Raw genomic sequence first — 25,859 nt, forward strand, 5'->3', positions numbered from 1 at the left:
TAAGACTCCACATCTATTAGTAATGGCATGACATCATAACCACATGTGCATTTCTGTAGATAAAATATTCAGTCTCCAATTAACACATATCTTGGTAAATCTGTTTAATACAATACACCTTTACAGATTTATTTATAAGACATTTTTACACTTTGACTGTTTCATATTTGGTGTTGTGTCGTATTTTATGAAAGCAGATGCATATGTTTAAAATTGTCTACATATGTTTGTATCCAGTGATTTTGCAATTACCTTCATTCACATATAACAAACTATTGCTCAAAATTCATATTGAATCTTATTTCGCCTCATTCCAAGTATAGATTCTGTCAGAATCATCATTGGTCCAATTTATTTTATATATATATATATATATATATATAAATCAAAATTGTGTAATTATTATCTGATGAATATGCTAACATAAAAATGCAATTAGCCTATGATTAAATTAGCAAACATAGCTATAAATAAAGTATTTAATTACCTGAGGTCAAAAGCCTATCTTATAAATGCATAATTATCATAATATTTTAGGCCAGCAAATAATATTATATAATGAAATGAAATGAAATTAAATTAAATGTAATGTAATATAATATGTTTTTGTCCACCAATATCAAAATCAAGCCTATGCCCTAGTTTCGTTTCTTTTTAGAAGAGAGAACCAGATTTGGTCTATAAGACTACAAAAGGTTTTCACACATGAGCTTATTTCATATTATTGTATTTTATTTAAAAAATAGCAAGACTGCCGAGTCAAAGGTGGGGACATGTGCGTGATTACGTTACCGACTGCATGACGTCAGACGCACGCATAGTAACCAACATGGCGACGGCGAAGCTTTACGGTAGCGAGGACAGATAGCAGCTTGCAAAACATCTGTTAAAGATGATAACTGTGAATATACAATAACATATATGTATTTATCAAGTGTTATTCATTTGACTGCATTACCTCAGACGTTCGTGTGAACGTTAAGCACGATGATTTCCGGTGAAACAGGAGTATCTGGAGTATGAGTTTCTCATCATGGACACTAAACCAGGTAACGTTGAAATATATAATAAATATAATAACCTGACCAAACGGAGACGGTTATAAACTATTTATAATCATGCATGGCATGTGCATTTAAGAGAGACGCACTAAATCATGTTCATTTACAACAATAAACAAAAGTAGCATGGTATTACTGTGGTTATAAGGCATGGTAACGTTACTGCTAACTTAATGCCTCTAATATTCTTCTTTCAGGTTACAGTCTTGGCTCATCTGGCAAACTGATGAATCAGTACATGGTTAAAGACCACATGTTGTCACATTACAAAAAGCTGTATTCAGCCAGAGGTGATTCAGATACACTGTTAAAGGGATGCCAAACTTAATTTTAAAGCCACTGGATTTTTATTGCATTTAATTTATGCCTAATTTCTTTGTCTTTTTACATGCTTAACCCATTCATTTGTTTTCTTTTAGCTGTTGTGGATTGTTCAGTGCCTAAAAGCATGCATAGCAATGTCAAATGTAAGTAAACATGCCATATTACAAGTCCACTTTAACCACTTTAACTTTAAAAATAATTTAGCAATTTAAATTATATTAAATTGCATGTATGAATTTATATAATAAATACAATTAAATATTGTATATAATATATAATATAGATATATTTAACCATATTTAACCATATGTATTTATATTGTATAAATATATACATTATATTTTAAAATATCTAAAATTTAATGTATGTATTCATGTGTGAAAATGTCAAATCTTACATTTATATAAATGCAATATATCAAATAAAATATATTTTTAAATGTATTTAGCCAGATATGCTGTACTAACACTACTTAATATAAAAATAAATATAATATATATATATATTTAAATATTTTTATATATATTTGTAGATGTTGATCAAAAGCGGCGTGAGCAATTAAGGAAAGACACTCTGAGTCAATCAGGAAGATCTACTTCCCAGAGGAGCACTAGGATAAACTCAAGAACTTCCTGTACTTCTAAGAATGTAAGATACATAATTCATTATGTCAGATTGTTTTAAACAAAGTATACTTGGGGCTGAAGTTCACGCTTTGTTTCCAGAGCAGACCCTCTGTTCAGGGTGAGGACAGTGCTTATCATTACCTGGACCAATCTCTGGTGTCTTCACCCAGGATTAGCACCTCATTCCACTCCAAACAAATCGTATATCCGTCCCCTGCGAGTCATTTCCCATCCGCCTCGGAGCTGACTTACAGAAGCCCAAACCCTCATTGGCATCCCGCGGATCCGTCCTGTGCCACGTCCCCCGGTCAGAGAGAACACCGAAGCTTTCAGGATCCCACACAGAAGACCTACAGTGGAGACGTTCTGCTGAAACACGCTCATCGCTTCACTCAGGAGAAACCCTTCACCCCGAGAACGCTCAAAACAGACCACAAGTCCACGCTCTTACAATACCGCTATTACACTCCTCCGCGAAGGAAAGCTGAGGAGAAGTCCTCCTGTAAAGTCATGCGACAGGAGACGTACCACGGGAGGTGTAACCAATTATGCTGATTATATTATGTCTCAGATGCTATTGTGGAGACCTGACAGTCTAACAGGGTTTTTTTTTCTGTTGTCTGCAGCACAAGGTCCAAACGAGGTTATTCTCCACAGCTCGAGTCACGCCAGGCAAGTCTGAAGGACCTTTGAGACACATCCTGCAAAATACCATGTCTGTCTGTCTGTCTGTCTGTCTGTCTGTCTGTGCGTCTGTCTGTCTGTCTGTCTGTGTTTGTGTCTGTCTGTGCGTCTGTCTTTCTGTGCGTCTGTCCGTCTGTCTGTGTCTTTCTGTCTGTGCGTCTGTCTGTCTATCTGACTGTCTGTCTGTCTGTCTGTGCGTCTGTCTGTCTGTGTGTGGCTGTCTGTCTGTCTGTCTGTCTGTCTGTCTGTCTGTCTGACTGTCTGTCTGTCTGACTGTCTGTCTTTCTGTGCGTCTGTCTGTCTGTCTGTGTTTGTGTCTGTCTGTGCGTCTGTCTTTCTGTGCATCTGTCCGTCTGTCTGTGCGTCTGTCTGTCTGTGGCTGTCTGTCTGTCTGTCTGTGCATCTGTCTGTCTGTCTGTGCGTCTGTCTGTCTGTGTGTGGCTGTCTGTCTGTCTGTCTGTGCATCTGTCTGTCTGTCTGACTGTCTGTCTGTCTGTGCGTCTGTCTGTCTGTCTGTGCATCCGTCTGTCTGTCTCTCTGTCTGTCTGTCTGTGTGTCTCTCTGTCTGTCTGACTGTGCGTCAGTCTTTCTGCGTCTGTCTGTGCATCCGTCTGTCTGTCTCTCTGTCTGTCTGTCTGTCTGTCTCTCTGTCTGTCTGACTGTGCGTCAGTCTTTCTGCATCTGTCTGTGCATCCGTCTGTCTGTCTGTCTGTGCGTCTGTCTATCTGTCTGTCTGTCTATGTCTGTCTGTCTGTCTGTCTGTCTGTGCATCTGTCTTTCTGCGTCTGTCTGTCTGTCTGTCTCTCTGTCTGTCTGTCTGTCTGTCTGTCTGTCTGTCTGTGTCTTTCTGTCTGTCTGTCAGTCTGTCTGTCTGTCTGTATGACTGTCCGTCTGTGCGTCTGTCTCTCTGTCTGTCTGCATCTGTCTGTCTGTATGTCTGTCTGTCTGTGCATCTGTCTTTCTGCGTCTGTCTGTCTGTCTGTCTGTCTGTGTCTGTTTGTCAGTCTGTCTGTCTGTCTGTCTCTCTGTCTGTCTGTCTGTCTGTGTCTTTCTGTCTGTATGTCTTTGGGTCTGTCTGTGTCTATCTGTGTGTGTGTGTGTGTGTGTGTGTGTGTGTCTTTACATTTGTCTGTCTGTATCTGTCTGTCTTTGCTTCTGTGCATCTGTCTGTCTGTCTTTGCATCTCTCTGTCTGCGTCTGTATGTCTGAGAATCTGTCTGTGTGTCTGTTCGTGAATTTATGGCTCGAGTTATACATAATTTATTAATGCATTTATTTATTTGTGGTTCGAATTATGATTTATTTATTTATGCATTGTTGATGCATTACTTATTAATGCATTATTTTTGCATTGGTTTATGCATCAGTTTATGCATCTTTTATTTATTTACGCATTTGTTGATTTTTTAAAAATGCATGATTTAAAGTGGATCCGTTGGTTGATAGTGGTTGAAGCTGGTTGATGAATGTTCATATTGAATCTAGACAGAGGAGAAGCTCAAATATAAATGCACTGACATCTTGTTTTAATCTTTTTGCAGCCATTTACTCTTGATCATGAGTGGTCGGATGAAGAAACGGATTCATTTAGACATCACGGCAAGACCAGCAGGTTTAAGGACAGTGATTTTCTTCTCTCATCCTCCAGGTAAATGATGTCTGCCAGATTTCTGTATATCACACAAATGCCTTGTGGTTTTCTAATAAAGCATGCAGATCCTATAAATGCACATCCTATGAGATGAATTTTATAGTGGCATATATAAAAGAAAAGGCTATTTTCTGTTTGTTCAGGATTTCACCAGAAGGCATGAGGTCTCCCATAATGAGAAAAGTTTCAGCAGAGTAAGTATCTTGCACCAGACCCTTGAAATATATCAAGAATTACACTAATGTGACATTTAAACCACTGATATTCACTTCAAATTCTTAACAAAGCAGATACTTTTAGAAATAAAGATGTAATTTACATGATATATGAATATAAGCATGCATACAGTAATAACAGTAATTTGTGTCTTCATTCGTGTGTCATTCTCTGGACCTTGTGAACTACTTCTTTTCACCAGGGAGGAGGAATTAATGTACCTGGAGTTCATTACAGACGTGACGAATGAGATCTTAACACAAGGCCTTTACTCTGACAGGTGTGTGAGGACTTTTATTTTGTAGGAAGAGAAATTGCATGACACTTTTTGTTTGCTTGACTTATCTAATGAAGTATCGTTCTGTTCAGGGTACTGAAGAGAGTTTTTGAACGTCACATTGATATGAACAGACATCGATTAGATGAGGTGAGCATTTTGGATTTTACATTTCATTAATCTGATGCCTTTATACAAAGTGATTTAATTAAGGAAAAGCACAAACAGTTCTTCATCATCTTATCTTATTATTGCAACAACATGGGATATTCGTGCTCACATTTCCTTTTGAAGGAAATCTTTTTTTTTTTATTAATTACCGTATTTTCCGGACTATAAGTCGCACTTTTTTTTCATAGTTTGGCTGGTCCTTGGACTTATTTATGAAAAATAATTTGACATGCACCAAGAGAATTGAACTAAAAATGAATCAAGAGAAAACATTACCGTCTCCAGCCGCCAGAGGGCGCTCTATGCTGCTCAGTTCTCCTGTAGTCTACACTGAAGACATAGAGCGCCCTCTGGCGGCTGGAGACGGTAATGTTTTCTCTTGGTTTTAAATAAATGCGACTTATAGTCCAGTGCGACTTATATATGTTTTTTTCCTCATCATGATGTATTTTTGGACTGATGCGACTAATACTCAGGTGCGACTTATAGTCCGAAAAATACGGTACACCGATCAAAAGTGCCAGTAAAGACATATATAACGTTACAAAATATTTATTTTTTAAATAGATGCTGTTCTTTTGAACTTTCTATTTATCTGTGAATCCTGAAAAAATAAAATGCACGACAGTTTCCACAAAAATATTGCGCAGCACAACTGTTTGCAACTGTTGCAGCAGAAATGTTTCTTGAGCATATTATTATTCTGATTTCTGAAGATCATGTGACACTGAAGACTGAAGAGTAATGATGCTGAAAATACACAGAAATAAATTACAGTTTAACAGATACTCACATAGAAAACAGCTATTTGAAATTGTGTACTATTACTCTATTAATAAATAAATATTTTTGCAAGCAACAGACAAATCATAACATTTCATTATATGGCACTCAGTTCCATGCATCCTTCAAAGCATGTAACTTATCCCTCCGTATTAAAACTCCTCGGCATCACTTCCTTTGTCGTTCACTCAGACGTCCATGTCTCTAATATTCCCATCAGAACAAAATGCGACAACTTCTAGACAATCTGCAGGAGGATCTGCGAAGTCCCCCTGCCGCCCCCATCACATCGTACAGTCCTGTCATCCGTCAGACGCTGCAGTCAGATGATGGTGATGATCTGCTTCATAAAGAGTTTCGCGAGGACGTCTCTCCTGCTGTGGAGTCCTCTCCTGTGAACCACAGTCGAGCCGGTCTAGAGGACTGTAATGAAGGCAGCGAGATCTCCCTGAATGATGACGGATATCTCAATCCCAGAAACAACGCTGAGGTGTCCGAGCAGGTTGATGAACTTGGGGAAATCATGGCGGAGTCTTTAAGTGTGTCTGAACCTCATCAGCAAGTGTTTGAACAAGAGCAGACGAGAGGAGACATCAGTGATGATGAGTTTTAACTAAAAACCACACTGATATTTGCTTCGTGACACTGTATTTGTTTGCAGTTCCTTTAGAATTTCAGATTTCTGTTTTGTTTACTTTTTTAAATCTTACTTTACTTTTATGCAGAGAAGCCTCGTGCGTTATTATGAAGTGATAGTCATACAGTATTTCAGCTTTTTATGTGTAGTATTCATTACTTTCCTGATTTTTTGGGCATTCAGCAATTTTGGCATTTATTAGTTAGGATTCAGAAGACATGCTGTGTTGTATTTTTGACAAAACAAAACGTTTTGCGACTTAGTTTTACTACTTTTAATTGGTTTACTTGTACATGTGCAGTATTCATATTCAGTGGTGCAATTATTTAAACCGGAAGAAAGTTTGAAAGACTCATAATTCATCAAAACCATGTGTGTGTCTCAAATACAGTCATTTTTATTTTTTTATTAAATATTGCAGTATTCAGATAGATTGGTTTAGTGATCAGAAGGAGGCATCTGTAAAGGTGTGGCTTAAACATTGATTTGTACTTTACACTGAAATATACAATTTAGTTTTGTTTTAGCAGCTGTTGATTTAATTGTTCGCTGAGTGTTTTGCCTTTCAACTACTGAGAAATGAAACTGCTATGATATGGATTTTTATATTTTCAAATGACTTGACTAATTATTTTGTGTATTATTTGTAATACTGGATAAAGATAATTAAATGCTGTTGCAAATTACATTTGGTTTATGTTTATTGTTCACTTTAATTAGTCCTTGAGAATGAATCTTATCAGCAATAGACCTTAACCATGCAATAAACATTAAACTTAACCTGTTAACTGTGCATGATCCAAACCTACATTTTTATAATTCATGACCGAAAACATTTTGAAACATTTAAAATGGGTTTCAAATGATGGTTTTTGAGATTTTAAGTTTTCAAGTGATAATTTCTGATGATTTCTAAAGTGTGATAGATAAAAAGGCAACAAAGAAGACTTTTGACAAAGGTCAGAACTCCTGAAATGGGGTGCACTCTTTCCATAAATGAATCTGTAATTTTTTTCTACATAATTTTTTTAACAAAAAAAAGATTGGTAAAATATATATTAAGGAGTCTTAGACCTTTCCACCGATATATAGTTTGTTATGATTAGATTAGGATTTAATTGTAATATAGTGACGTAAACGTAGGGGGCCCACTGAGGGGCCAGGTGGCAGTTAACAGGTTAAATACTCACTAAAAGGTTTAACAGGTAACCAGGTTCACAAATATGACAACACTGTTTTATTACACACCCGCAAATCTTCAAGAGCTGATAAAGTCTTGCTTAACATGACAGAAAGGAGAGTTTTATTGTGGTAAATAATGTGCAGTTATTCACGTGGCTTTACTGCAGCTGCTCTCATTCCACGCATTTCACGCGTCTGACGTCATGCGCGACTTTGTATTTATTAATCTGATCTCATTTTTAAATCAGACATAACTGTGTTATTTCACTCCAAAGAAATATATATATACGCGGTCAAAATCAACTCATGTGACTGTTATGAAACCGAAAAAAAGCGTAAATATGTATGGGTGTGAGAGAAAATAGTGCCGTGGAATAATATATTCCCGATCACCTTTCCTCTGGTATTCCGAGCGGATGTGACGCAGCAGCAGGAGCGTGACCCGAGGAACCTCAAACATGCGTCAATCCCGAAAAAACAAACTCCACCAAATATCGGATTATCACCACAAACCGTAATTCCTACTCCGAAACCTACTCATGATATAAATCAAGGATATAATAAATCAGATAATCCATCAGGTGAGCTTTTGAAATCATTCTTTTCCACAGTTTTACTCAAAAGTGTTAGCAAGCGTTAGCCAGCGCGCGCTATTAAACGCGAAATAAAGCTAAAACTCAGTCATCTTAATAAACCTCGCCTATTTAGGTGTTTAAATATGTTTTTGAAGACTTTAACGTTTTGTTTCATGAAGTGTATGAGTCCCATCTGGATGCGGGCGGTTTTGCGGTCACTTGTTGCTCTAAAAGTTAGTCGGACATTTTTGGTGTTTGTTTATATTTCGCAAAAGCAGCAAAACTCAATGATTTCTAACAACGACAGCGGAATTAAGTGCTTCGATATACTTTTATTTAATAAAATGCTTTTTTATTATTGTTTTTACATATTTGAAGGCCTTACGCCTAAATTAGGGCTCCTCTGTTATTGTTTTGAATTTATTGTTTAGTCTTATTTGTTTGATGTCAAGAATAGTCATATTGAATAATTATTATTATACAAAATAAATATATACATTTTTAAATCTTCGAGAAATTGCATATTTAGTGATGACTTAAGTTGTTTGTCGCGCAAAAGTTACAAAAATATTGCTGAAATCAAATCCCACATTTATTAATATTAAATAAGCCATCCATTATATATACACACCAAATTTATGCTAATTTAAACTCCGCAAAAGTAAAGTATTATTTTAAAAATATTTTTTTTGTTCCCTCCGTATATTATTGTTATATTTTTTTATGAGTGTTTATTTTAATCTTAATTGTTATCATTTTAATAACATTCATTTAAATATATTTTTGCACTATTTTAATATTTATTTAAATATTAATATATATATATATATATATTTTTTTTTTTGTACTTTTAATATATATATATATATATATATATATATATATATATATATATATATATATATATATATATATTTTGTACTTTTAATATATATATATATATATATATATATATTTTTTTTTTTTTTTTTTTAATGTTTAACTTTTTTTCTGAGTTTGAAAACCCTCTTGTGTGCTTTATGTAATTGTAACTTATTGAATATGGAACAAACATTCAGTTTCTATTGTATTAGTCATAATAAGTGACAGAAATATTTGAGTTTATTCTTTGACGTCATCCTCTTAAACAAATATGGAAAGTGTTTTTCCTCCCTTGCAAAATTTGATAACCATCTTTATTTTGCGGTCCAAATTATGCATGATTACATGGTTGATTTAAATAGACTTTTGCTTGTTATCTGTGACCCACCAATTGTGATGTTATCAGAAAGAGTAGATAAATACTGATATGACTCTGTGTATGTCATGGTTGCTAATCTGTTTGGCTGTGGTCTGTCTTTATCCAGGGACTCATGTGTTTGTCTTGTGGAGCCCTGTATAATCCAGCACCCCTCCATGGATTAACCGCAGAGAAAAGCTGAATCCAGTCGTTCTCGCCGCACCGGTGCAACATGCCCCTTCCGTTCGGATTAAAGCTCAAGAGAACCAGAAGATACACGGTGTCCAGCAAGAGCTGCCTGGTGACCCGCATACAGCTGCTCAACGGCGAATATGTGGAGTTCACGCTTTCGGTGGAAAGCACGGGACAGGAATGTCTTGAGGCAGTCGCGCAGAGACTCGAGTTACGAGAGGTAGGATTGCCGTCGTTTTTGGTTTAATCTGGTCGAAAGCACCTTAACGCAGCTTGGGCGTGTGTTTATTTTAGCTCGCTGGTGCCGTCTGGAGTCTCGGCTATTATAGGACCGCTACCAAAATGCTGTCAAACACCCTAAATGCACGTGTGCCAAGAATTCGGCCTGGACTCTGAGTGCTGCGTTTGCATGCAGTCAGCTGCTCGTGAGAGTCTGAATCAGATTATGGTGTTAGTACGCCATCTATATCTAGTTATAGATGACCGACCGTGGCTTTTAGTATATTTAGTATCCTAAAGTTGAGAAGTACTGTGATTTAAATCAGCTGTATTAATTGTGCATGCTTACAAAATCATGATGATGTTGTTGTTGTTCAAGCAAAATTACAGTATTGGTAATTAAAAAAAAGTTTTATAGTAGGGATATTTAAAAAGAAAAAAAAAGCCAAATGAAGAATTTGGAAAAAAAATAACATTTTTTACTTTTTAAAGTTAAAATGTTTTATCTAATGCACTTTTAGATTGAAAAATTAAGAAAACTCAAGTCAGAAAAAAATGAGTGAATTGACTTGTACCTGAACTCTAAAGAGGACTCAACTAGAGTTGTTCCGATTCCGATACTAGTATCGGAAATATCTCCGATACCACAACAAATTCTGGCATCGGCATCGGCGAGTACATGAACCCATATACCGATCCGATACCATTTTCTTAAAAAAGACCTAGTTATGACCGCAAGCTTTGCCTAACCGCTGCACGGTTCTTCTTCGCTGCTCAAAATGCATTGAAAACACAGGAAGTTGTGCTGTGTTGCCACAAGCAACCCCTGTTTAGAGCAGCGAAGAAGAAATGAAAACGCGTTAGCAGCCCTTATCTATATATGACTGGATCACTCATCACATTCTAAACTGCCAAAAGACAGTGAAGCCGCTACTATATTATAGATCAGTGGTTAGCAGTATGCCTCTGTAGTACCGGTAGTTACAGACTCTCGAGTATATTCAGTACCGGCAGCTGCGTTCAGTCGGATCCGTGTAAGTCAAAACGCAGGGCTCCAGACAGTAGCCGAATATATACTAGTGTCTGTGAATATTAAACTGCAAAATACTATTTAAATATTACTCCCGCAAAATCTACATCTCTGTGGGTGACTGGCACAGATGCGCGAGAGCTCGCTGTTTTGTAGTCTCTGCTGTGTGTCATGAGGACACGAACGCATAAACCGTCACTTCATGAGAATTTACCGTTTCATTTGAGAATACTGTCATATCATAAACACAGACACTCAAAGATCTTCATGGCAGCCCATTAAAATAAATGTTTGGTTTACATGAGTAAATTGACAATATATAAAGCTACTGTTGTAGCCTACAGTAATAATAATACATCTCTATAATAATAATAATTATGCCTAGATGGTTGCTTGTTTTTTACTTGTTTTGTTGTAAAGAGATTATCTGATTAATAGATCTTTTTTGTTGCAGTTTTTTTATACAGTTATATTGTAAAACTTAAATACCTTTTTTAGTTTGCGGTGTTAGATTTTTGGCTGCATTTGAAGTTCTTTTTTGCATAAGAAAATAAATAATACTGTCAAATTCATGTTAGATAATAAAAATACTGTAATAAATACAGTAGTTCACCATGTATTTGTTCATGTTTTATTGAGGGATCTGTCTGAAGCACACCATAAAAAAATTCTAGCAATTTACACAGGGCTAGTAGTATATACAGCTGTATATACAGATATACACCCAGGTATCGGATCAGTACTCGGTATCGGCCGATACCCTGAGCCCAGGTATCGGAATCGGTATCGGGAAGAGAAAAAGGGTATCGGAACATCTCTAGACTCAACCCATTTGTTTATTTGCGATATATTTTCTCAGTCTAAATTACATTCACACTTGTGTCTTAGGAAGCCAAACACCATAATCTGCATTGTTATATGAATGAATATATTTTTGGTTTAACACTTGTTTTAATCACAATTTAGCTATTTTTGGAGATCAATAACCATCCTGCTGTGTGACATGAAATTAAATGTCTTAATATTGAATGCATGTACTATCACGATTAGTCTGAGCTCATAAAAACAGCAGGTGTTATTATATAAAGAAATTATACTCTCAATTTCTTTGTTTTTTTTTTTTTTTAGCTGCACATCCTTTGCCAAAGAGTCATCTTGGTTAAAACGTTAGCATCTACCCAGTCTTCACCTCCAGAAAAACTGATTTGAAGTTAAATGAATGTCCGGTCTCCAGGCCTGTCGTTTCTCACGAGTGAAAGAGAGTAATCAGTGAAATTCTGCTCATTCCCCAGATAACGTATTTCAGCCTCTGGTACTACAACAAACAAAACCAGCCGAGATGGATTGATCTGGAGAAGCCGCTGAAGAAACAGCTGGACAAGTACGGACTGGAGCCGACCGTTTACTTTGGAGTGGTGTTCTACGTGTCGTCTGTTACACAGTTACAACAAGAGATAACCAGGTGAAGGACGAGAATACGTTTAAAATGATCACAGCAGTGATATTAGAGCGACTTTACTCACTTCCTGTTTTCCACACAGATATCAGTATTATCTCCAGCTGAAGAAAGATGTTCTGGAGGGGAAGATCCCGTGCTCCATTGAGCAAGCCATTCATTTGGCCAGCTTGGCTGTACAAGGTATTTTTTGGGGTATTATGTTGGGGATTTCAGGTATATGAACATACTGATGCAGGTCTAATACTGCGATGCACTTGTTTTCAGATGATTTAGTTCTTGTTAATCTTTTGTCTTTGTAATATTAATACTCTCTTCGGTTGGTTCCATTCCACTGGACATTTAAAGAGATAGTTCACCAAAAAAATTATCTCCCTTTATTATTAACTCAGTGTAAATATGCAGTTAAAGGGGTCATAGGATGCCCACTTACTGAGATAGTTTGGTTAGAATTTCTCAATGTTAGTGTAAAACAACACAGATTTTATCCTGTCAATATCAGCTCTGTTTACAGCAGCACGTTTCATTGCATGTCGCTTTAAAAATGCAAATGAGCTCTGTTGACCACGCCCACTTCTTTCAGAAACAATCTGTGAACTGCTTGATATAAGAAAGGGTTTTGGATTTAAGATAAAAAATAAAATAAAAAAAAATCTATCTTTTAGTTAATGCTAAATTGCAATCGGTTTTCATCTATGGAAAGACATCAATAAAAAATCTTATACAATATAGTAAAAAAAAGAAAACTTGGGTATTGTAACGTTTATTTCACAAAAGCTATTCAGTTCCCATAAACTCGTAAGTCAGTTAGAAAATATAACTAGAGAGAATTTTGCAAAATATGTGATATATTATTTATTTTACATTTTTTAACCTACCTACAACTAAAATTAACCTGTTCTTTAATATCTATGTATATTTGTTTGAATAAATCCGCCATATTTTTTTATGACAGTCACTGTTTAAATGTCTATAAAAACTTCCTGTACAATATAAATAAATATTGTATATAATATAAATTAAGTGTTGTGTATAAATCAGTTGTACATTTTTTGCATGTTCAATATTTTGTTTGAATACGTTTGTCAGCCACTGTTTAAAAAAATTAACAAATGTAAAAATGTATACATAAATCACTTTAATATTATTGCTAATCAAATTAATCTATTTATCATGAATCAATACTGACTGAATCATTATTGAATTATAGAATTACAAGCTTGTAATCACAAAATGTGTTGCAATACGAATATTCAAGTCCTCTTTCGATGAGTTTTTCCCTCCACTCTCAAATCTCTAACATTAGGTGGAAGGTGTTTTGAAACGCAGTTATAAGTTGATGTTGCAAGAGAACATTTGCCTTAACATTCTTAAGATAACGTTGAGCCAGTGTCTGGTTCACGGGTTCAGATACTCCATCATGAAGGTACGGTTTAGTATTTCTACACGCTGCAAGTCTAGAGAATCAGATCATCATTTATCAAGCTGTGCTGCCAGGCTCCAGAATCTCATACACTGCTGGCAAAGATATATCAGGCAGCTGTTTAGCAGAGGAACTGACGTCATTCAGTGTCGCAACCACATTAAAAAATATTTCCCATATTTGCTCTGTCAAAAGGCCTTTGTTGCCGCATGGTTTGTGTTGTTTCGATGCGGCTGGATGTTCAGCGGGAGTTATTTTTGTGCGCCAGCGTTGCTGTGTAAGGAAGCTTCACGCGATGGTAATGTTTCGGATTGTCGGCATAGCACTGAACATTTCTAACAGGCTGATTAGACATGCTTTTAATTTTGTGCTACTACAGTTACAAAGGCTAAATCGATTCCTTGCATAACAAAACACGTCTCAGCTTTTCTAAATTTAGATGTGGGATTTCTATAAATGCTGTAGATGGTTTTTCAGGAGTGTCATCTCACATTTTACATTTTAAACCCGACATCAAAGTCATAAAATCAATGTTAAAATCTATTTAAATTAAAATAACTCAAATTATTTTTTTTAATTAAAAAAAATACATTTTTTAAAAACAAAAATTGTAATAAATATAAATGCATTAAATTAACAAATATACAATATATAAAATATACAAAAAATATTAATAAAAAAATATAAATTAGTAAAATTAAAATTATAAACTAATAAAAATGTATATATATAATTATGTAATTTGTTAAATAATGAAAAAAAATGGATCTCACATTTAACATTTTAAACCCAACATCAAAGTCATAAAATCTGTTAAAATCATTTTTTTTAAATAAAAAAATACATTTTTTTTTAATATTTTTTGTAAAATAAAATAAAAATAAATGCATTAAATTATTTTCAAAATAAAATAAACAACAATGAAAAAATAAATAAATTAGTAAAATTAAAATAATAAACTAATAAAAAAAAACTATAAAAATAATTATATTATTTGTTAAATAATGAAAATAAAATTAATACAATAATTTGCAATAAAATATGGATTAGAGATTTGTATGTGCATCTTCGGATAATGTGTATATATATATATATATATATATATATATATATGTATATAGAGCATCTAGTAAAAAATAAAATAATAAATGTCATCCTTTGAGGAATCCATGTCATTGTTTTATTTAAAAGGCTTTTTTTAACCTCACACTAAACATAGTTTATCTGTTGGTTTTTAGCTGACCTTGGAGACTTCAATCGATATGACTCCCAGGAATTCCTTCAAAAAATTGTGCTTTTTCCAATGGTAAGTGATCATTGAACATATTATTGTCTATTTTCGGTTTAAAGGCTGCAGGATATTTCATAACTCTGTTATTTGAGCTCTGTTTCTCTGTTTTCTCAGTCGTGGATCCAGGACGAGAGGGTTGTGGAAGAGGCCACCCAGAAAGTCACCGTGCTTTATCAGAACTACCGGTGAGAGGCTGTAGTTATCCTGAAATGTGCTAGTCTTCCCATTTGGAAAAGCCTGGAAGACTGTGAGGTTCAGTGAGGAGGCTTTGTGATTATCAGATGTGTTCAGATGGTTCCTGTTCGAGGATTTCAAAGGCAGCTGTGAACTTTGACCAGACTTTTAGCAACAGTAGATGCTCTTGGCTTTCCTGCAAGAGTTCGGTTTTAGAAAGTCTTTCAGATGAGGTTTACATGTGTTTGGCTGGGATTTGTATTTAGAAATATTTTCCACAATTTGTTGCGGATATAAAATCGAAATGATCTAAATTGCAAAGTTTTATTTGTCCTTTTTATTTCTAAAAAAGCATTTTTTATATTATGAAAGAAGGGCTAATTTCAGCTCTATTGTAAACCATAGTAACGAAATGAATTTAGATATGAATAAAAATGTATTAATCAGCATTTTTGCAGCTCTTTAAAAGTCTTATTTCACTCCTACCACATATAAAAGTCTTAAATCTGAGTAAAAAGTATTAGTTTTAGTTTTATTCATGGCATTAAATGTTGCATGCACTCTATAAATGAATATTTACTCAGTATTTTTGTCTTTGTTTTCCAAAACAAATATCTAAACGGTCTTAAATCAGTGTCTTGTTTTCTGAAAAATCTGAACAAAGTTAAATGAGATTATGCATAAAAATAAAAGAGCAAATGTCTGTCGATGTTGTATGAAAACATGTTTTTTTTTCCGTTGAGTAAAGTTTATTTTTCTCTGATTTTTATCAATTTCTATCGTCTTTTTTTTTCTCAGTGCCTCAGTTTTTTTATGAAACTAGATATTTGTACTGGAAAATAAGACAAAATTACTGAGGAAGAACATTACTTTTTTTGCAGTGTGAACAGAAGGTACATTAAAAGTTATAAAGCTTTTCTTGTAATGAATTAAACTAATCTATTCTTTACGTAATATAGTTCTTCATTCTTTATGGCACGTCATGCAAGATGAAACATTTTTTGTTTGAGTAATGCACGATAAGCATGAGGAAGAGTCAGCACAGATGAGTCGGATAATGACATCAGATGACAAGTGCATGGTTGAATGTGACCTTTGTGCTGTAGTGTCTCATGTCGAAGGTGTGTGTGTGTGTGTGTGTGTTTTCTGCTCCCCAGAGGTCTGTCCGCACCGGAGGCGGAGTTACTCTACATGCAGGAGGTGGAGAAGATGGAGGGCTACGGGGAGGAGAGTGTCCAAGCGAAGGTAAAGCAGCAAAGAAAAGCCTTTCGCAAGTTCCTTTCCATGGGTGGAACAGCATCATGCAAGAGTGCACGCGACTCATTCGACGATGTGAAAGTGTGAAATGCATGCACCTAAAATATCTATGCATAAGTTTAACTTATAATAGTTTCCCGTGATGCATTTTGCACAAGTCATCTTCGTCAGATTTGAATGAAATGTAGCATTGCATCAGTGTCTCATCAATGGATGCTCTGCAGTGAATGGGTGCCGTCAGAATGAGAGTCTGATTAAAACATCACAATAATCCACAGCACTCCAGTCCATCAGTGAACATCTGGAGAAGACAAAAGCTGCGTGTTTGTAGCAACAAATCCAGTCCGCTAATCATAATAGTGCTTTTTCTATTGAAAATAATATGCAGCATTTACCGTCGAAAACGACTCTTTTGATGTTGGAGACAACAGGGGATGGACTCTTTCCTCTGGAGGAAGTGTTATTATGGATTATCAACTATTTTGGCCAGAAACAGTGGTTTGAAGCTGTTTAAGTCTCTCATTCTGGCGGCACCCATTCACTGCAGACGATCCATTACTGAATTATTAATTAATATAAGTCTATGAGAGTCTTTTAAATTAATCATTATTTCACCGTACTATATTTGAAGGTTTTCTTCCTTGCATCTAAACAGGATGCTCAGAGCATGGATGTGATTATCGGCTCTTGTCTGGACGGGATTTTAGTCAAGCACAAAAATGGGAAAGCACCTTTAATTTTTAGGTATGTGTGCATTCATCTTTTTGTGTGTTTTTTGCATTCATTCATTAAAGCTGGAAAGCCGTATGAAATAAATGGACACATTTTTGATGTTTAGCAATCCTAAGTTGTTTTTTTGCACCGATACTACATTTCCTAAAGACATTTGCATCAGTCAGCAATGTTTTAGGGAGTCTCTTCATGGCATATCACATTGTTTTAATAAAATACGAATCACAATTGCAGCATTTAAATTAATATGTTTGTTCTTGTGTTTATATAGTGAAACAAAGTGTGCAAAGCATGCATTGAAATTGTGTTTCCTCCCATTGCGCAGCGCAAGAACCATCAATATAGATCTTGTCAAAAGACAAAAACTGTTCTTAGCTTGTGTTTTGTCGTCATGTGTCTGACTCGAGCTCTTAATTGTCTCTGCAGGTGGAATGATATTAATAATATGACTCATAATAAGTCTTTCTTTGCCCTGGAGCTTGCCAACAAAGAAGATACAATCCAGTTCCAGACCGTAAGTCAGATGCTTTCCTCTTGCTAAAATAGCCAAAAGAAGAGAGTTATGCTATCATTTATGCCTCTGTGTATGTTCATTCTTATTAGTGAATAGATTTGTAGCTGGCCTCTAAAGAACGCCGCTCATTTCGGCCCTGAAACACACGAGTCAATGTTCTGGCCTGATTTGATTCAGTAAAAATGTTCTGGCTTTGTTTCAGGAGGACATGGAGACGTCCAAATATGTGTGCAGAATGTGGCTGGCGCGGCACAAGTTTTACAAAATTAACAACAGCAGTCTGTAAGTGTGTGTGTGTGTGTGTGTGTGTGTGGTTTTGTACTCATTTTGGGCAAAACAATATGATACAGATGCTGGTCATTTGTCTTTTATTTTCCCGTTAAAACTAAAAAATATGACAAAAAAAAAATACATATGCAACAATAAAAATTAAACTTTTCATAATGAAGCAAATAATTCTAATAACATTTTGGGATCTGTAGCATTATTTAATGTTTTTTTTTTCTTCTCACCAAGGCTGGATTTATATGATCAAAAATACAGTAAAAAAAATTAAATATTATTACAATTTCAAATAACTATTTTCTATATTAATATATTTTAATGTGTAATTTATTTCTGTGATCAAAGCTGTATTTTCAGTGTCTCGGGATCCTTTAGGAATCATTCTGAACATTTCATATTATTGTTAAAAACATATTTTACTTCATACTTATGTGGAAACATCTGAATAGAAAGCTCAATTTATCAATTTAATGTTTCCTTACTGGAAAAACAAAACAAAATAGCTGATTGTTTAACCATAAAAATGCTGGTTAAAATCATTGGCTGCTTCATCAGTGCGTCTGTAGTTTTGTGTCTTCTCCTTCACTGCTATCCATTTACTGTCTCCAGAGAGCTGTCTGACGGCCCAAACTCTGAGGGCTCCCAGAGGTCCATACTTTCTCTTTCTTTTCCTCGTTTTCCAATCCTCTCTCGTCCCTCTGTTCCTGTTGACAAGGGGTGAGCCTGACTGCACAAGCTTCTCGTGGGCTTCAGAGTGACAGAAAACTCCTGATAACTCTTTAAGCAATGCCATTACAACATGCTCGAATCATATTTCACAAATTTAATAAAAAATAAATTCCTAAATTAAATGCAGTCCTTTTTGGATCATAACAAATGTATTTTTTATTTTATTTTATTTTATACTAAATCAAATGCTACTTTTTTTTTTTATAAATATTTAACTTTACAATAATTCCCCATTACAGCATCATAGACTTGTTAAATATTAAGTTAAATATTGGTAATGTGGGTAAAATGCACCCTATTTTCATAATGTCAATGCAACAATGCAAATATTTTTTAAATAAGTCTCTTCTGCTCACCAAGGCTGCATTTATTTAATCAAAATTTGAGTCAAAATAGTTATATTATGTCATATTATAATATTATCTCTTTGTTTTATTTTAGGACCAAGTATTTTATTTATTTTTATTTTTTTATTTATTTTATTTTTTTACTTTTATTTATTTATATATATATATATATATATATATATATATATATATATATATATCTTTTAATGCAGTGCAAAATGCAAACTGCTGATTTTGTACTGTAGTCTCACAGTGCATGTGATGAATAAAACATTGACCTTTATAACTCACTGGCTTATTTTACAGTTGTGTTTTATTGTTTTGTTTTATTACAGACAAACTCAGCCCGCTCCAGTAAACACAGTGAGGCGACGGTCCTCGACGAGAATGTCTCTGGTCAGCATTAAACCAGTTATTCGATGACTATACAACAGTTTTGCTATGGAGCTCGTTCCGTAGGACGCTTCTGGAGTTTGTCGGCTGTGCATGATCTCATTTGTTTTTGATGTGATTTACTGTAGCTCCGTTCCAAAACCTTGCTCTCTGCACACTATGCAGCTCCCTTTTAAGGCAGCATCCTTAATAAATGCAACCTTAAAAACATAGCTTTAATTGAAGTTTGAATGCTTTCTATCTTTGAACCAATGTTTATGTTGTGTGTGTACTTGAATTGCTACAAATACAAAGTTAAGAGGGACAGCTCTCCAGGTTTTGGACAGAGTTAATATGTCCAGGTGAATAATGCTGCTTATGTTTTGTCTTATGATGCAGCCAAAACCTCAACCCTACATGATGCCACCTCAGATGCATTTTAACGGCCATTACACTGAACCCTACACCTCTTCACAAGGTAGGACATCTCCCATCAGCAACGGGCCAAAACAGTTTCGTCCATTCTCACTGCAAAAAAGTTTTCTAAAGTTCTAAACATTCTCAAATCAAGATCAAACAGAACGACAGAATTTAGTGTGAAAAAAAAATTCAGTTTGGTTAGAAAAATTTACTTTAACATTTTTAGAACTTTAGAAATATAATATCTAAACATTCTTACAACATTCTACAACATACATTTATTTAAAAAGCAAAATAACTTAAGATATGAAGTATTCTCAATGTAATGTATCTAGATTTAAGAGCTATTATTTGTACTTGAAATACAAATTCTTGAAGTCAAATACTACGCAAATTAATTTATCTTGATTTTAAAAATGTTTAATAAAAATGTTACTGGAAAAGAAGACATCTGAGAATTTTTTTATTTTATTTATTATTTTTGTATTGAATAATAATAAAGGTTAATTATTAATTTAAAGTAACTCCGATACTGCCATCTTTTATAAATTTAAGTTAAGATATAGACGGTGTGGTTGAAAAATAAATACATTTTTGTGAAAATAACCTATGGAGTTTTCTTAAGTTAATTCATCCAGATTTTAAGTTTTTACTGTAAAAAATACTAAGCATTCTTGTATTTTATTTGTTTTTATTTTATTTATATTCTTATAAAAAAAAAAAAAAAAAACTATAGTCCGAAAATCAAAAAACTAAAAATATTACACTTGAATGATTAGTGGTCGACCAATATTTATTTATTTATTTTACAGCCGATGCCGATATCTTGGAAAGCAGGGTGGCCGATATAAAACCGATATAATTTTATTTATTTTAAATAATATTTAAGAAATTGTCAATACTTTGAAAATGGATTAAAAAATAATCATTACATTATTTTAGATGACAAAGTATTTTCCACAAATAAATAAATATTTTATAAAAATATAATTTAAAAGGAAGTAAACCATAACCAGCAGAGCACTCAGTATCCTGGGAAGTTTATGTGCATTGAGAATTATATTTTTTCAAATAAATCCAAGGTGACACTCATTTTACATATGGCACACCGTGAAAATCACAGGAATATGATGGTGGCCAAATGCATAAAGCGTAGCATAATTTGAAATCATGAATTTAATGTTTAAAGCATTCAATTTACACGTACTGAAAGTCACGCAGAGAACACGCAGACATGCAGATCACATGCACACTTCACAAGATCTCTAAACTGGATTTGACTAAATTTGCAAGGTGTTGAGTTAAATTTTCATTTTTTCATTCAAAGATTTGTTTAAATTATGTAAATGCGTATTTTCTGAATGCTGATGGCAAACGAGAAAGTATTATAATTTTTGCCTGTCTATTAATAATCAGATTTTTAGACTTCTATCCATATTAAACAGAACTGTTAATGATGGCAAACAAGAGAGCGAATGTGAGCAATTTGTGTTTAAATGTCAAAATAAAAGTCCCACCTTGAACGCATCGGCCAAACAGAAAAACTTATCGGTGGTTGCCGATATTTGAAAAATATCAGCCGATATATCGGTCGACCACTAATAATGACGCTGACTTGCAATGACTGTGATTTTAGTTTTTCAAGTTAACGTATCTTGATTTTAAAGAATGTGTAGATATTTGTGAAACAAGACAAAAATAATAGACAAGAACTGATGCACCTCTCTTGAATTCCCTACAGACAATCTCTACATCAACAACCAGAACGGTTTCTACTACCATTCCCAGACCAGTCTGGACCGCTCTCCGCACGAGTACAACGGCCGGATCCGTAACGGCAGCGTTTACAGCGCACAGAGCACCAGCTCCCTCAACAACCCTCAGCACTACCTACAGCCCTCGCCCATGTCCTCCAACCCCAGCATCACAGGAAGTGACCTCATGCGGCCCGACTACGTGCCTTCCCACCGGCACAGCGCCCTGATCCCGCCGTCCTACCGCGCTACGCCTGATTACGAGAGCGTCATGAGGCAGAAGAACCACGGGATGATCCCGCCAGCCGAGCGCCAGAGCCACTCCATGAGGAACCTGAACATTGGGAACTCGTACGCCTACAGCCGCCCCGACCCGCTCGTGTACAGCCAGCCGGAGATTCGGGAGCACGGCACGGGCCAGTACCCCTTCCACCTCAACTACAGCTTCCACAGCCCCTCCCCGTACCCCTATCCCACCGAGAGACGGCCTGTCGTAGGAGCCGTCAGCGTCCCCGAGCTCACCAACGTCCAGCAGGCGCAGGAATATCCTCCTCCCAACATCATCAGGAATCAGGTCTACTGGCCGCCTCCGCCGTATCCCTATCCTCACCCTCGACCTGCTAACAGCACCCCGGACCTGTCCCGCCATCTCTACGTCAGCAGCAGTAACCCGGATCTGATCACGCGCCGCGTCCATCACTCGGTGCAGACCTTCCAGGAGGACAGCCTTCCCGTGGCTCACTCGCTGCAGGAAGTGAGCGAGCCGCTCGTCACGACCCGACGGCCTCACATGCACAAACGCAACTCCATCGAGATCGCCGGGCTAGCGTACGGCCTCGAGAACATGAGGCTGAAGGAGAGGAAGGTGTGTCCTTCCCGGATGTTAATGTGTCCTTTGGTGTAGGGTAGGGTATAATACAGCATAACAAGTTAAATAGCTTTTTTCTTATAACAAAAATAACTGAACATTTAAATACAATAAAGCAATACAGAAAAAAATATATAAAGTTAAAAGTTTGACACAAAGTGCAAAAGAACTATTAAGATCATCGATAATCGGTATCACTTTACAATAAGAGCTCATTAGTTAACCATATACGTTCAAAATTAGCAATAGCTGCATTTGCTACATAAACAACATTTTTTTAAAAAAATTTTGAGTTCATGTTAGCTCATTAAATAAAACTTTAGTTGAAACTTTAGATTTTAACAACATGTTTATTAAATATTGGAATACATAAAATGAATGTTGAGGAGAATTTTATTAGTTTTTTTTAATAAACTGTTTTTTAGTTTAACTAATGAAGTGTTAATTAACAATAACGAATCAAAACACTTTCAAACAATATCTATGGCATGCTGTAGTACAGATTAAAATTAGTTAAAAAGGGTTTGAAAATAAATCGCGTATTAATGCTAAATACTTGCATATTTGGCCCTGTAATGAACATCATAGTCAATACACAAATCTGAATAGCTATTTAAAATGATTTAAATATGATTAGAAAGTAGTGCAGCTGCTTTATTTATGGGGTTTCCAGGGTAAGGACTGCATTTCCTGCAGTTTAGAATACTAATAATTATTGATATTTATATATGATACTAGATTTAACAATAATTTTAATTTAGGTTTCATTTGTGACATTTTACACAATTAAAATTATTGTCAGCAGCATTTTCATAATTCTAATATAAGTATTTTAATGTATAGTAATCATAATAGTTATATAATTCATTCTTGTATATCAGTATTAATCTGATTTAAAATGGAACAAAAGAGAATACATTTAATGTTTAATTCATGTATATATTTATATGTATGTATATAATTAAGAATGCTTATACTTAATTAATTCTTATATAATAATCAAAGATTATAAGTTAACTGTTTTTAAGAAAGTTTTATTTATTGACATTTCTGCATCAACTCCCAAGGCATCTGCATCTTCGGCTGAGACCCCGCCCCCTGTTGCCCAGGTGATGCCGTCTGCAGCATCCGGCTCCGACATCAACGTCGTCCTGGAGGTGACGAAGCCAGAGGATGCTGTCATCAAGGAGGATGCCATCTACGGCCACAAAAAATCCCTGTCCGATGCCACGATGCTGGTGCACAGCAGCGGTGAAGAGGAAGAGTTTGAAGACGATGGCGGACGACACACACCTCAGTCTCAGGATGCTGTGGGCGGCCCCGAGCATCACATGACCCCGATGGGACGGCCCCTCGTAGATCCACCCGCTTATCCCTTCAGCCACAGTATGGAGACAGTCCTGACAGCCCCTCTGGGGTACCAGCCCCATCCCATCATCCGCAAACCAGAAGACATTGGGCAGCTGCCGCCCCTGCGTGAGCCCGGACACATGGTGCCTTCAGTATCAGAGGGAGATCTGAGCGGACAGGGACGCTTCAGACAGAAGAAAGACGTCTTTAAGAGACCCGTGTCTGATGTGCCACCTGCCAGAAGAAACATCGATGGTCTTCCACCGGCCGTAAGTTCACTTAAACAATCAGAATCAGTTAGATGTGCATTTGGGAATGCAATGTACAATAGGTTTAAGTGTATTTGCACATTCACTTAATGTTAAAAGCTTGAACATTTGAAAATAATATATATGAAGACATGAGTATTATTTTAAGTGTATTATTGGAAGTGTAAAATTATTATATTGTGTTGTATGTGTAAAATAACATGATTATACATACTGTTTATTAAATAAAAATATAATTATAAAATCATTTTATATATAAAAAAAGTAGAATTTAAATTTGCAGAAGTAATACAGAATGTATAATTATTATTGTTTTAAAACTTTTGAGTCCACTTTTAAGTCCAGCTATAAAAAAGTTCAAATAAAGCTCTTTGATTTAAAATATTAATAAGTTCTCTAGAATTTAATCAGAAAATGGATTCATGGTGTACTCGCTTTTTATATACATTTTTCTACATTTTGAACACAAACAAAGTTACGGAGCGCAGCTCTGATTGGTTGTTTTTTACCGGGAGCGATGGAGTTTCTGCAAATGGCAAGAGGAAACTGGGAGGAGCCAGAGGAGCTTGATTTTTTTCACAGATTATCTGTCTCATATTCTACTGTCAGGACATAATGACAGGTTTAATAAATATGTAAAAAATATATTTTTTACAAAAGTTCCCTACAGCACCTTTAATTATAGGCCTGTAATTCATTGTGTAATAGACCTGTTTTAAAATATATAAAAGAGATTTTAAAAGAATATTAAGGAGTAAAGAGAATATGTATCAGTACATTGCATCCATTGCAGCTGTGCATTCAGTTTTAAAGGGACAGCAGCCTAATTTAGTTGTCCGAGTCATTGATGTTAATCAAGCAACAAAAGAAAGACAGAAAACCATGCTCAGTGATGTAGACATGTGGGGGCGTGTTTAAACGAGCTGTTTCGGTGGGGCATGACAGAGTCTTAACTTTGATAAAGAATATCTCTTTGGTTTTGATATTTTATTCTTTGCAACTTATGTTAACTTTTGCACTTAACTCAGTGTTCCTGTAGCTCAACTGGTAGAGTATTGCACTATCAAGCGCAAGGTTGGGGGTTCGATTCCCCGGGAACACATGATAGGGAAAAACTGATAGCCTGAATGCACTGTAAGTCACTTTGGATAAAAGCGTCTGCTAAATGCATACATTTAATTTAAATGTAATGTATGCACTCATCAGCTTGTAACACTCCAAAGAGAAAGAAAAAAACTTGAAAATGCATCATGTGACACATTTAAAGGATATGCAAGCTGATTCTTGATGGCACATCATCTAGCTTGTGGGCTTTTATTTTCGTTTTGTCTGCACGTCGTCGAGTAGGTGTTTGTACGCTGGGGTGAGGCTGAACACTTGATGCGTGCGATGTGAAGAATGCCACTCAACAGGCCGTCAGACTCGAACTGCTGCATTCTGCTGCTCTTCTCCACTGAGTCTCTCAGACGCCGATTCTCAGACTCTCTTTCTCTATCTGTCTCTGTCTCTCGCTCGCTCCGGGGATGAAGGGGATGAAGAAAGGACGCTCCGAGGTCAAGAAGGTGGGTCCCCTGAAGATGGCGGCTCTCAACGGCCTGACCCTGTCCAGAATGCCTCTGCCCGATGAAGGGAAGGACGACCCGGAGAACTCGTCTAATGATGAGCGGGTGAGTACTGCTTTCTCTTTGACTGTGAACACACGACCGGTCAAAAGTCGGGGTAAAACTTTAAAGAAGTCTCTTTTGCTCATCAAGGCTGCATTTGTTTGATC

At 35.7% G+C, this 25,859-nt stretch overlaps 2 protein-coding genes across 3 annotated transcripts in view; both read left to right on the forward strand.

The window, feature by feature from the left end:
* The first annotated feature begins 792 nt into the window (after nucleotides 1-792).
* On the forward strand, nucleotides 793-7,116 carry spata7 (spermatogenesis associated 7). Its single transcript, XM_052580721.1, has 11 exons — nucleotides 793-1,049; nucleotides 1,259-1,351; nucleotides 1,481-1,528; nucleotides 1,918-2,033; nucleotides 2,111-2,547; nucleotides 2,638-2,683; nucleotides 4,237-4,343; nucleotides 4,490-4,540; nucleotides 4,765-4,842; nucleotides 4,932-4,989; nucleotides 6,014-7,116. The coding sequence occupies exons 1-11, from the start codon at nucleotides 1,034-1,036 to the stop codon at nucleotides 6,404-6,406; spliced, it is 1,443 nt and encodes a 480-aa protein (XP_052436681.1). The 5' UTR covers nucleotides 793-1,033; the 3' UTR covers nucleotides 6,407-7,116.
* A 748-nt stretch (nucleotides 7,117-7,864) lies between these two features.
* The window catches only part of LOC127976358 (tyrosine-protein phosphatase non-receptor type 21), a 28,280-nt gene continuing 10,285 nt past the window's right edge, over nucleotides 7,865-25,859 (forward strand). The window contains exons 1-16 of one of the 2 annotated variants that reach the window (XM_052580722.1): nucleotides 8,018-8,193; nucleotides 9,534-9,818; nucleotides 12,140-12,309; nucleotides 12,389-12,486; nucleotides 14,965-15,032; nucleotides 15,132-15,202; nucleotides 16,349-16,436; nucleotides 17,104-17,192; nucleotides 17,607-17,694; nucleotides 17,897-17,976; nucleotides 18,589-18,696; nucleotides 19,391-19,451; nucleotides 19,827-19,905; nucleotides 21,589-22,466; nucleotides 23,537-24,088; nucleotides 25,618-25,755. In XM_052580722.1, coding sequence (XP_052436682.1) covers nucleotides 9,639-9,818; nucleotides 12,140-12,309; nucleotides 12,389-12,486; nucleotides 14,965-15,032; nucleotides 15,132-15,202; nucleotides 16,349-16,436; nucleotides 17,104-17,192; nucleotides 17,607-17,694; nucleotides 17,897-17,976; nucleotides 18,589-18,696; nucleotides 19,391-19,451; nucleotides 19,827-19,905; nucleotides 21,589-22,466; nucleotides 23,537-24,088; nucleotides 25,618-25,755 — 2,748 coding nt within the window. In that variant the 5' untranslated portion in view covers nucleotides 8,018-8,193; nucleotides 9,534-9,638. Of the gene's footprint in view, nucleotides 8,194-9,533; nucleotides 9,819-12,139; nucleotides 12,310-12,388; nucleotides 12,487-14,964; nucleotides 15,033-15,131; nucleotides 15,203-16,348; nucleotides 16,437-17,103; nucleotides 17,193-17,606; nucleotides 17,695-17,896; nucleotides 17,977-18,588; nucleotides 18,697-19,390; nucleotides 19,452-19,826; nucleotides 19,906-21,588; nucleotides 22,467-23,536; nucleotides 24,089-25,617; nucleotides 25,756-25,859 lie in introns of both variants that reach the window. The other variant, XM_052580723.1, reaches the window with a different exon arrangement.

Source organism: Carassius gibelio, chromosome B17 (assembly GCF_023724105.1).
Source record: "Carassius gibelio isolate Cgi1373 ecotype wild population from Czech Republic chromosome B17, carGib1.2-hapl.c, whole genome shotgun sequence".
Taxonomy (NCBI): domain Eukaryota; kingdom Metazoa; phylum Chordata; class Actinopteri; order Cypriniformes; family Cyprinidae; genus Carassius; species Carassius gibelio.

What these genes read in the sequence shown, in the direction of transcription:
- spata7 (XM_052580721.1), top strand. An exon ending in ATGAGAAAAGTTTCAGCAGA is followed by an intron (nt 4,541 to 4,764) that starts GTAAGTATCTTG and finishes TCTTTTCACCAG; the next exon opens with GGAGGAGGAATTAATGTACC. An exon ending in ACAGACATCGATTAGATGAG is followed by an intron (nt 4,990 to 6,013) that starts GTGAGCATTTTG and finishes TATTCCCATCAG; the next exon opens with AACAAAATGCGACAACTTCT.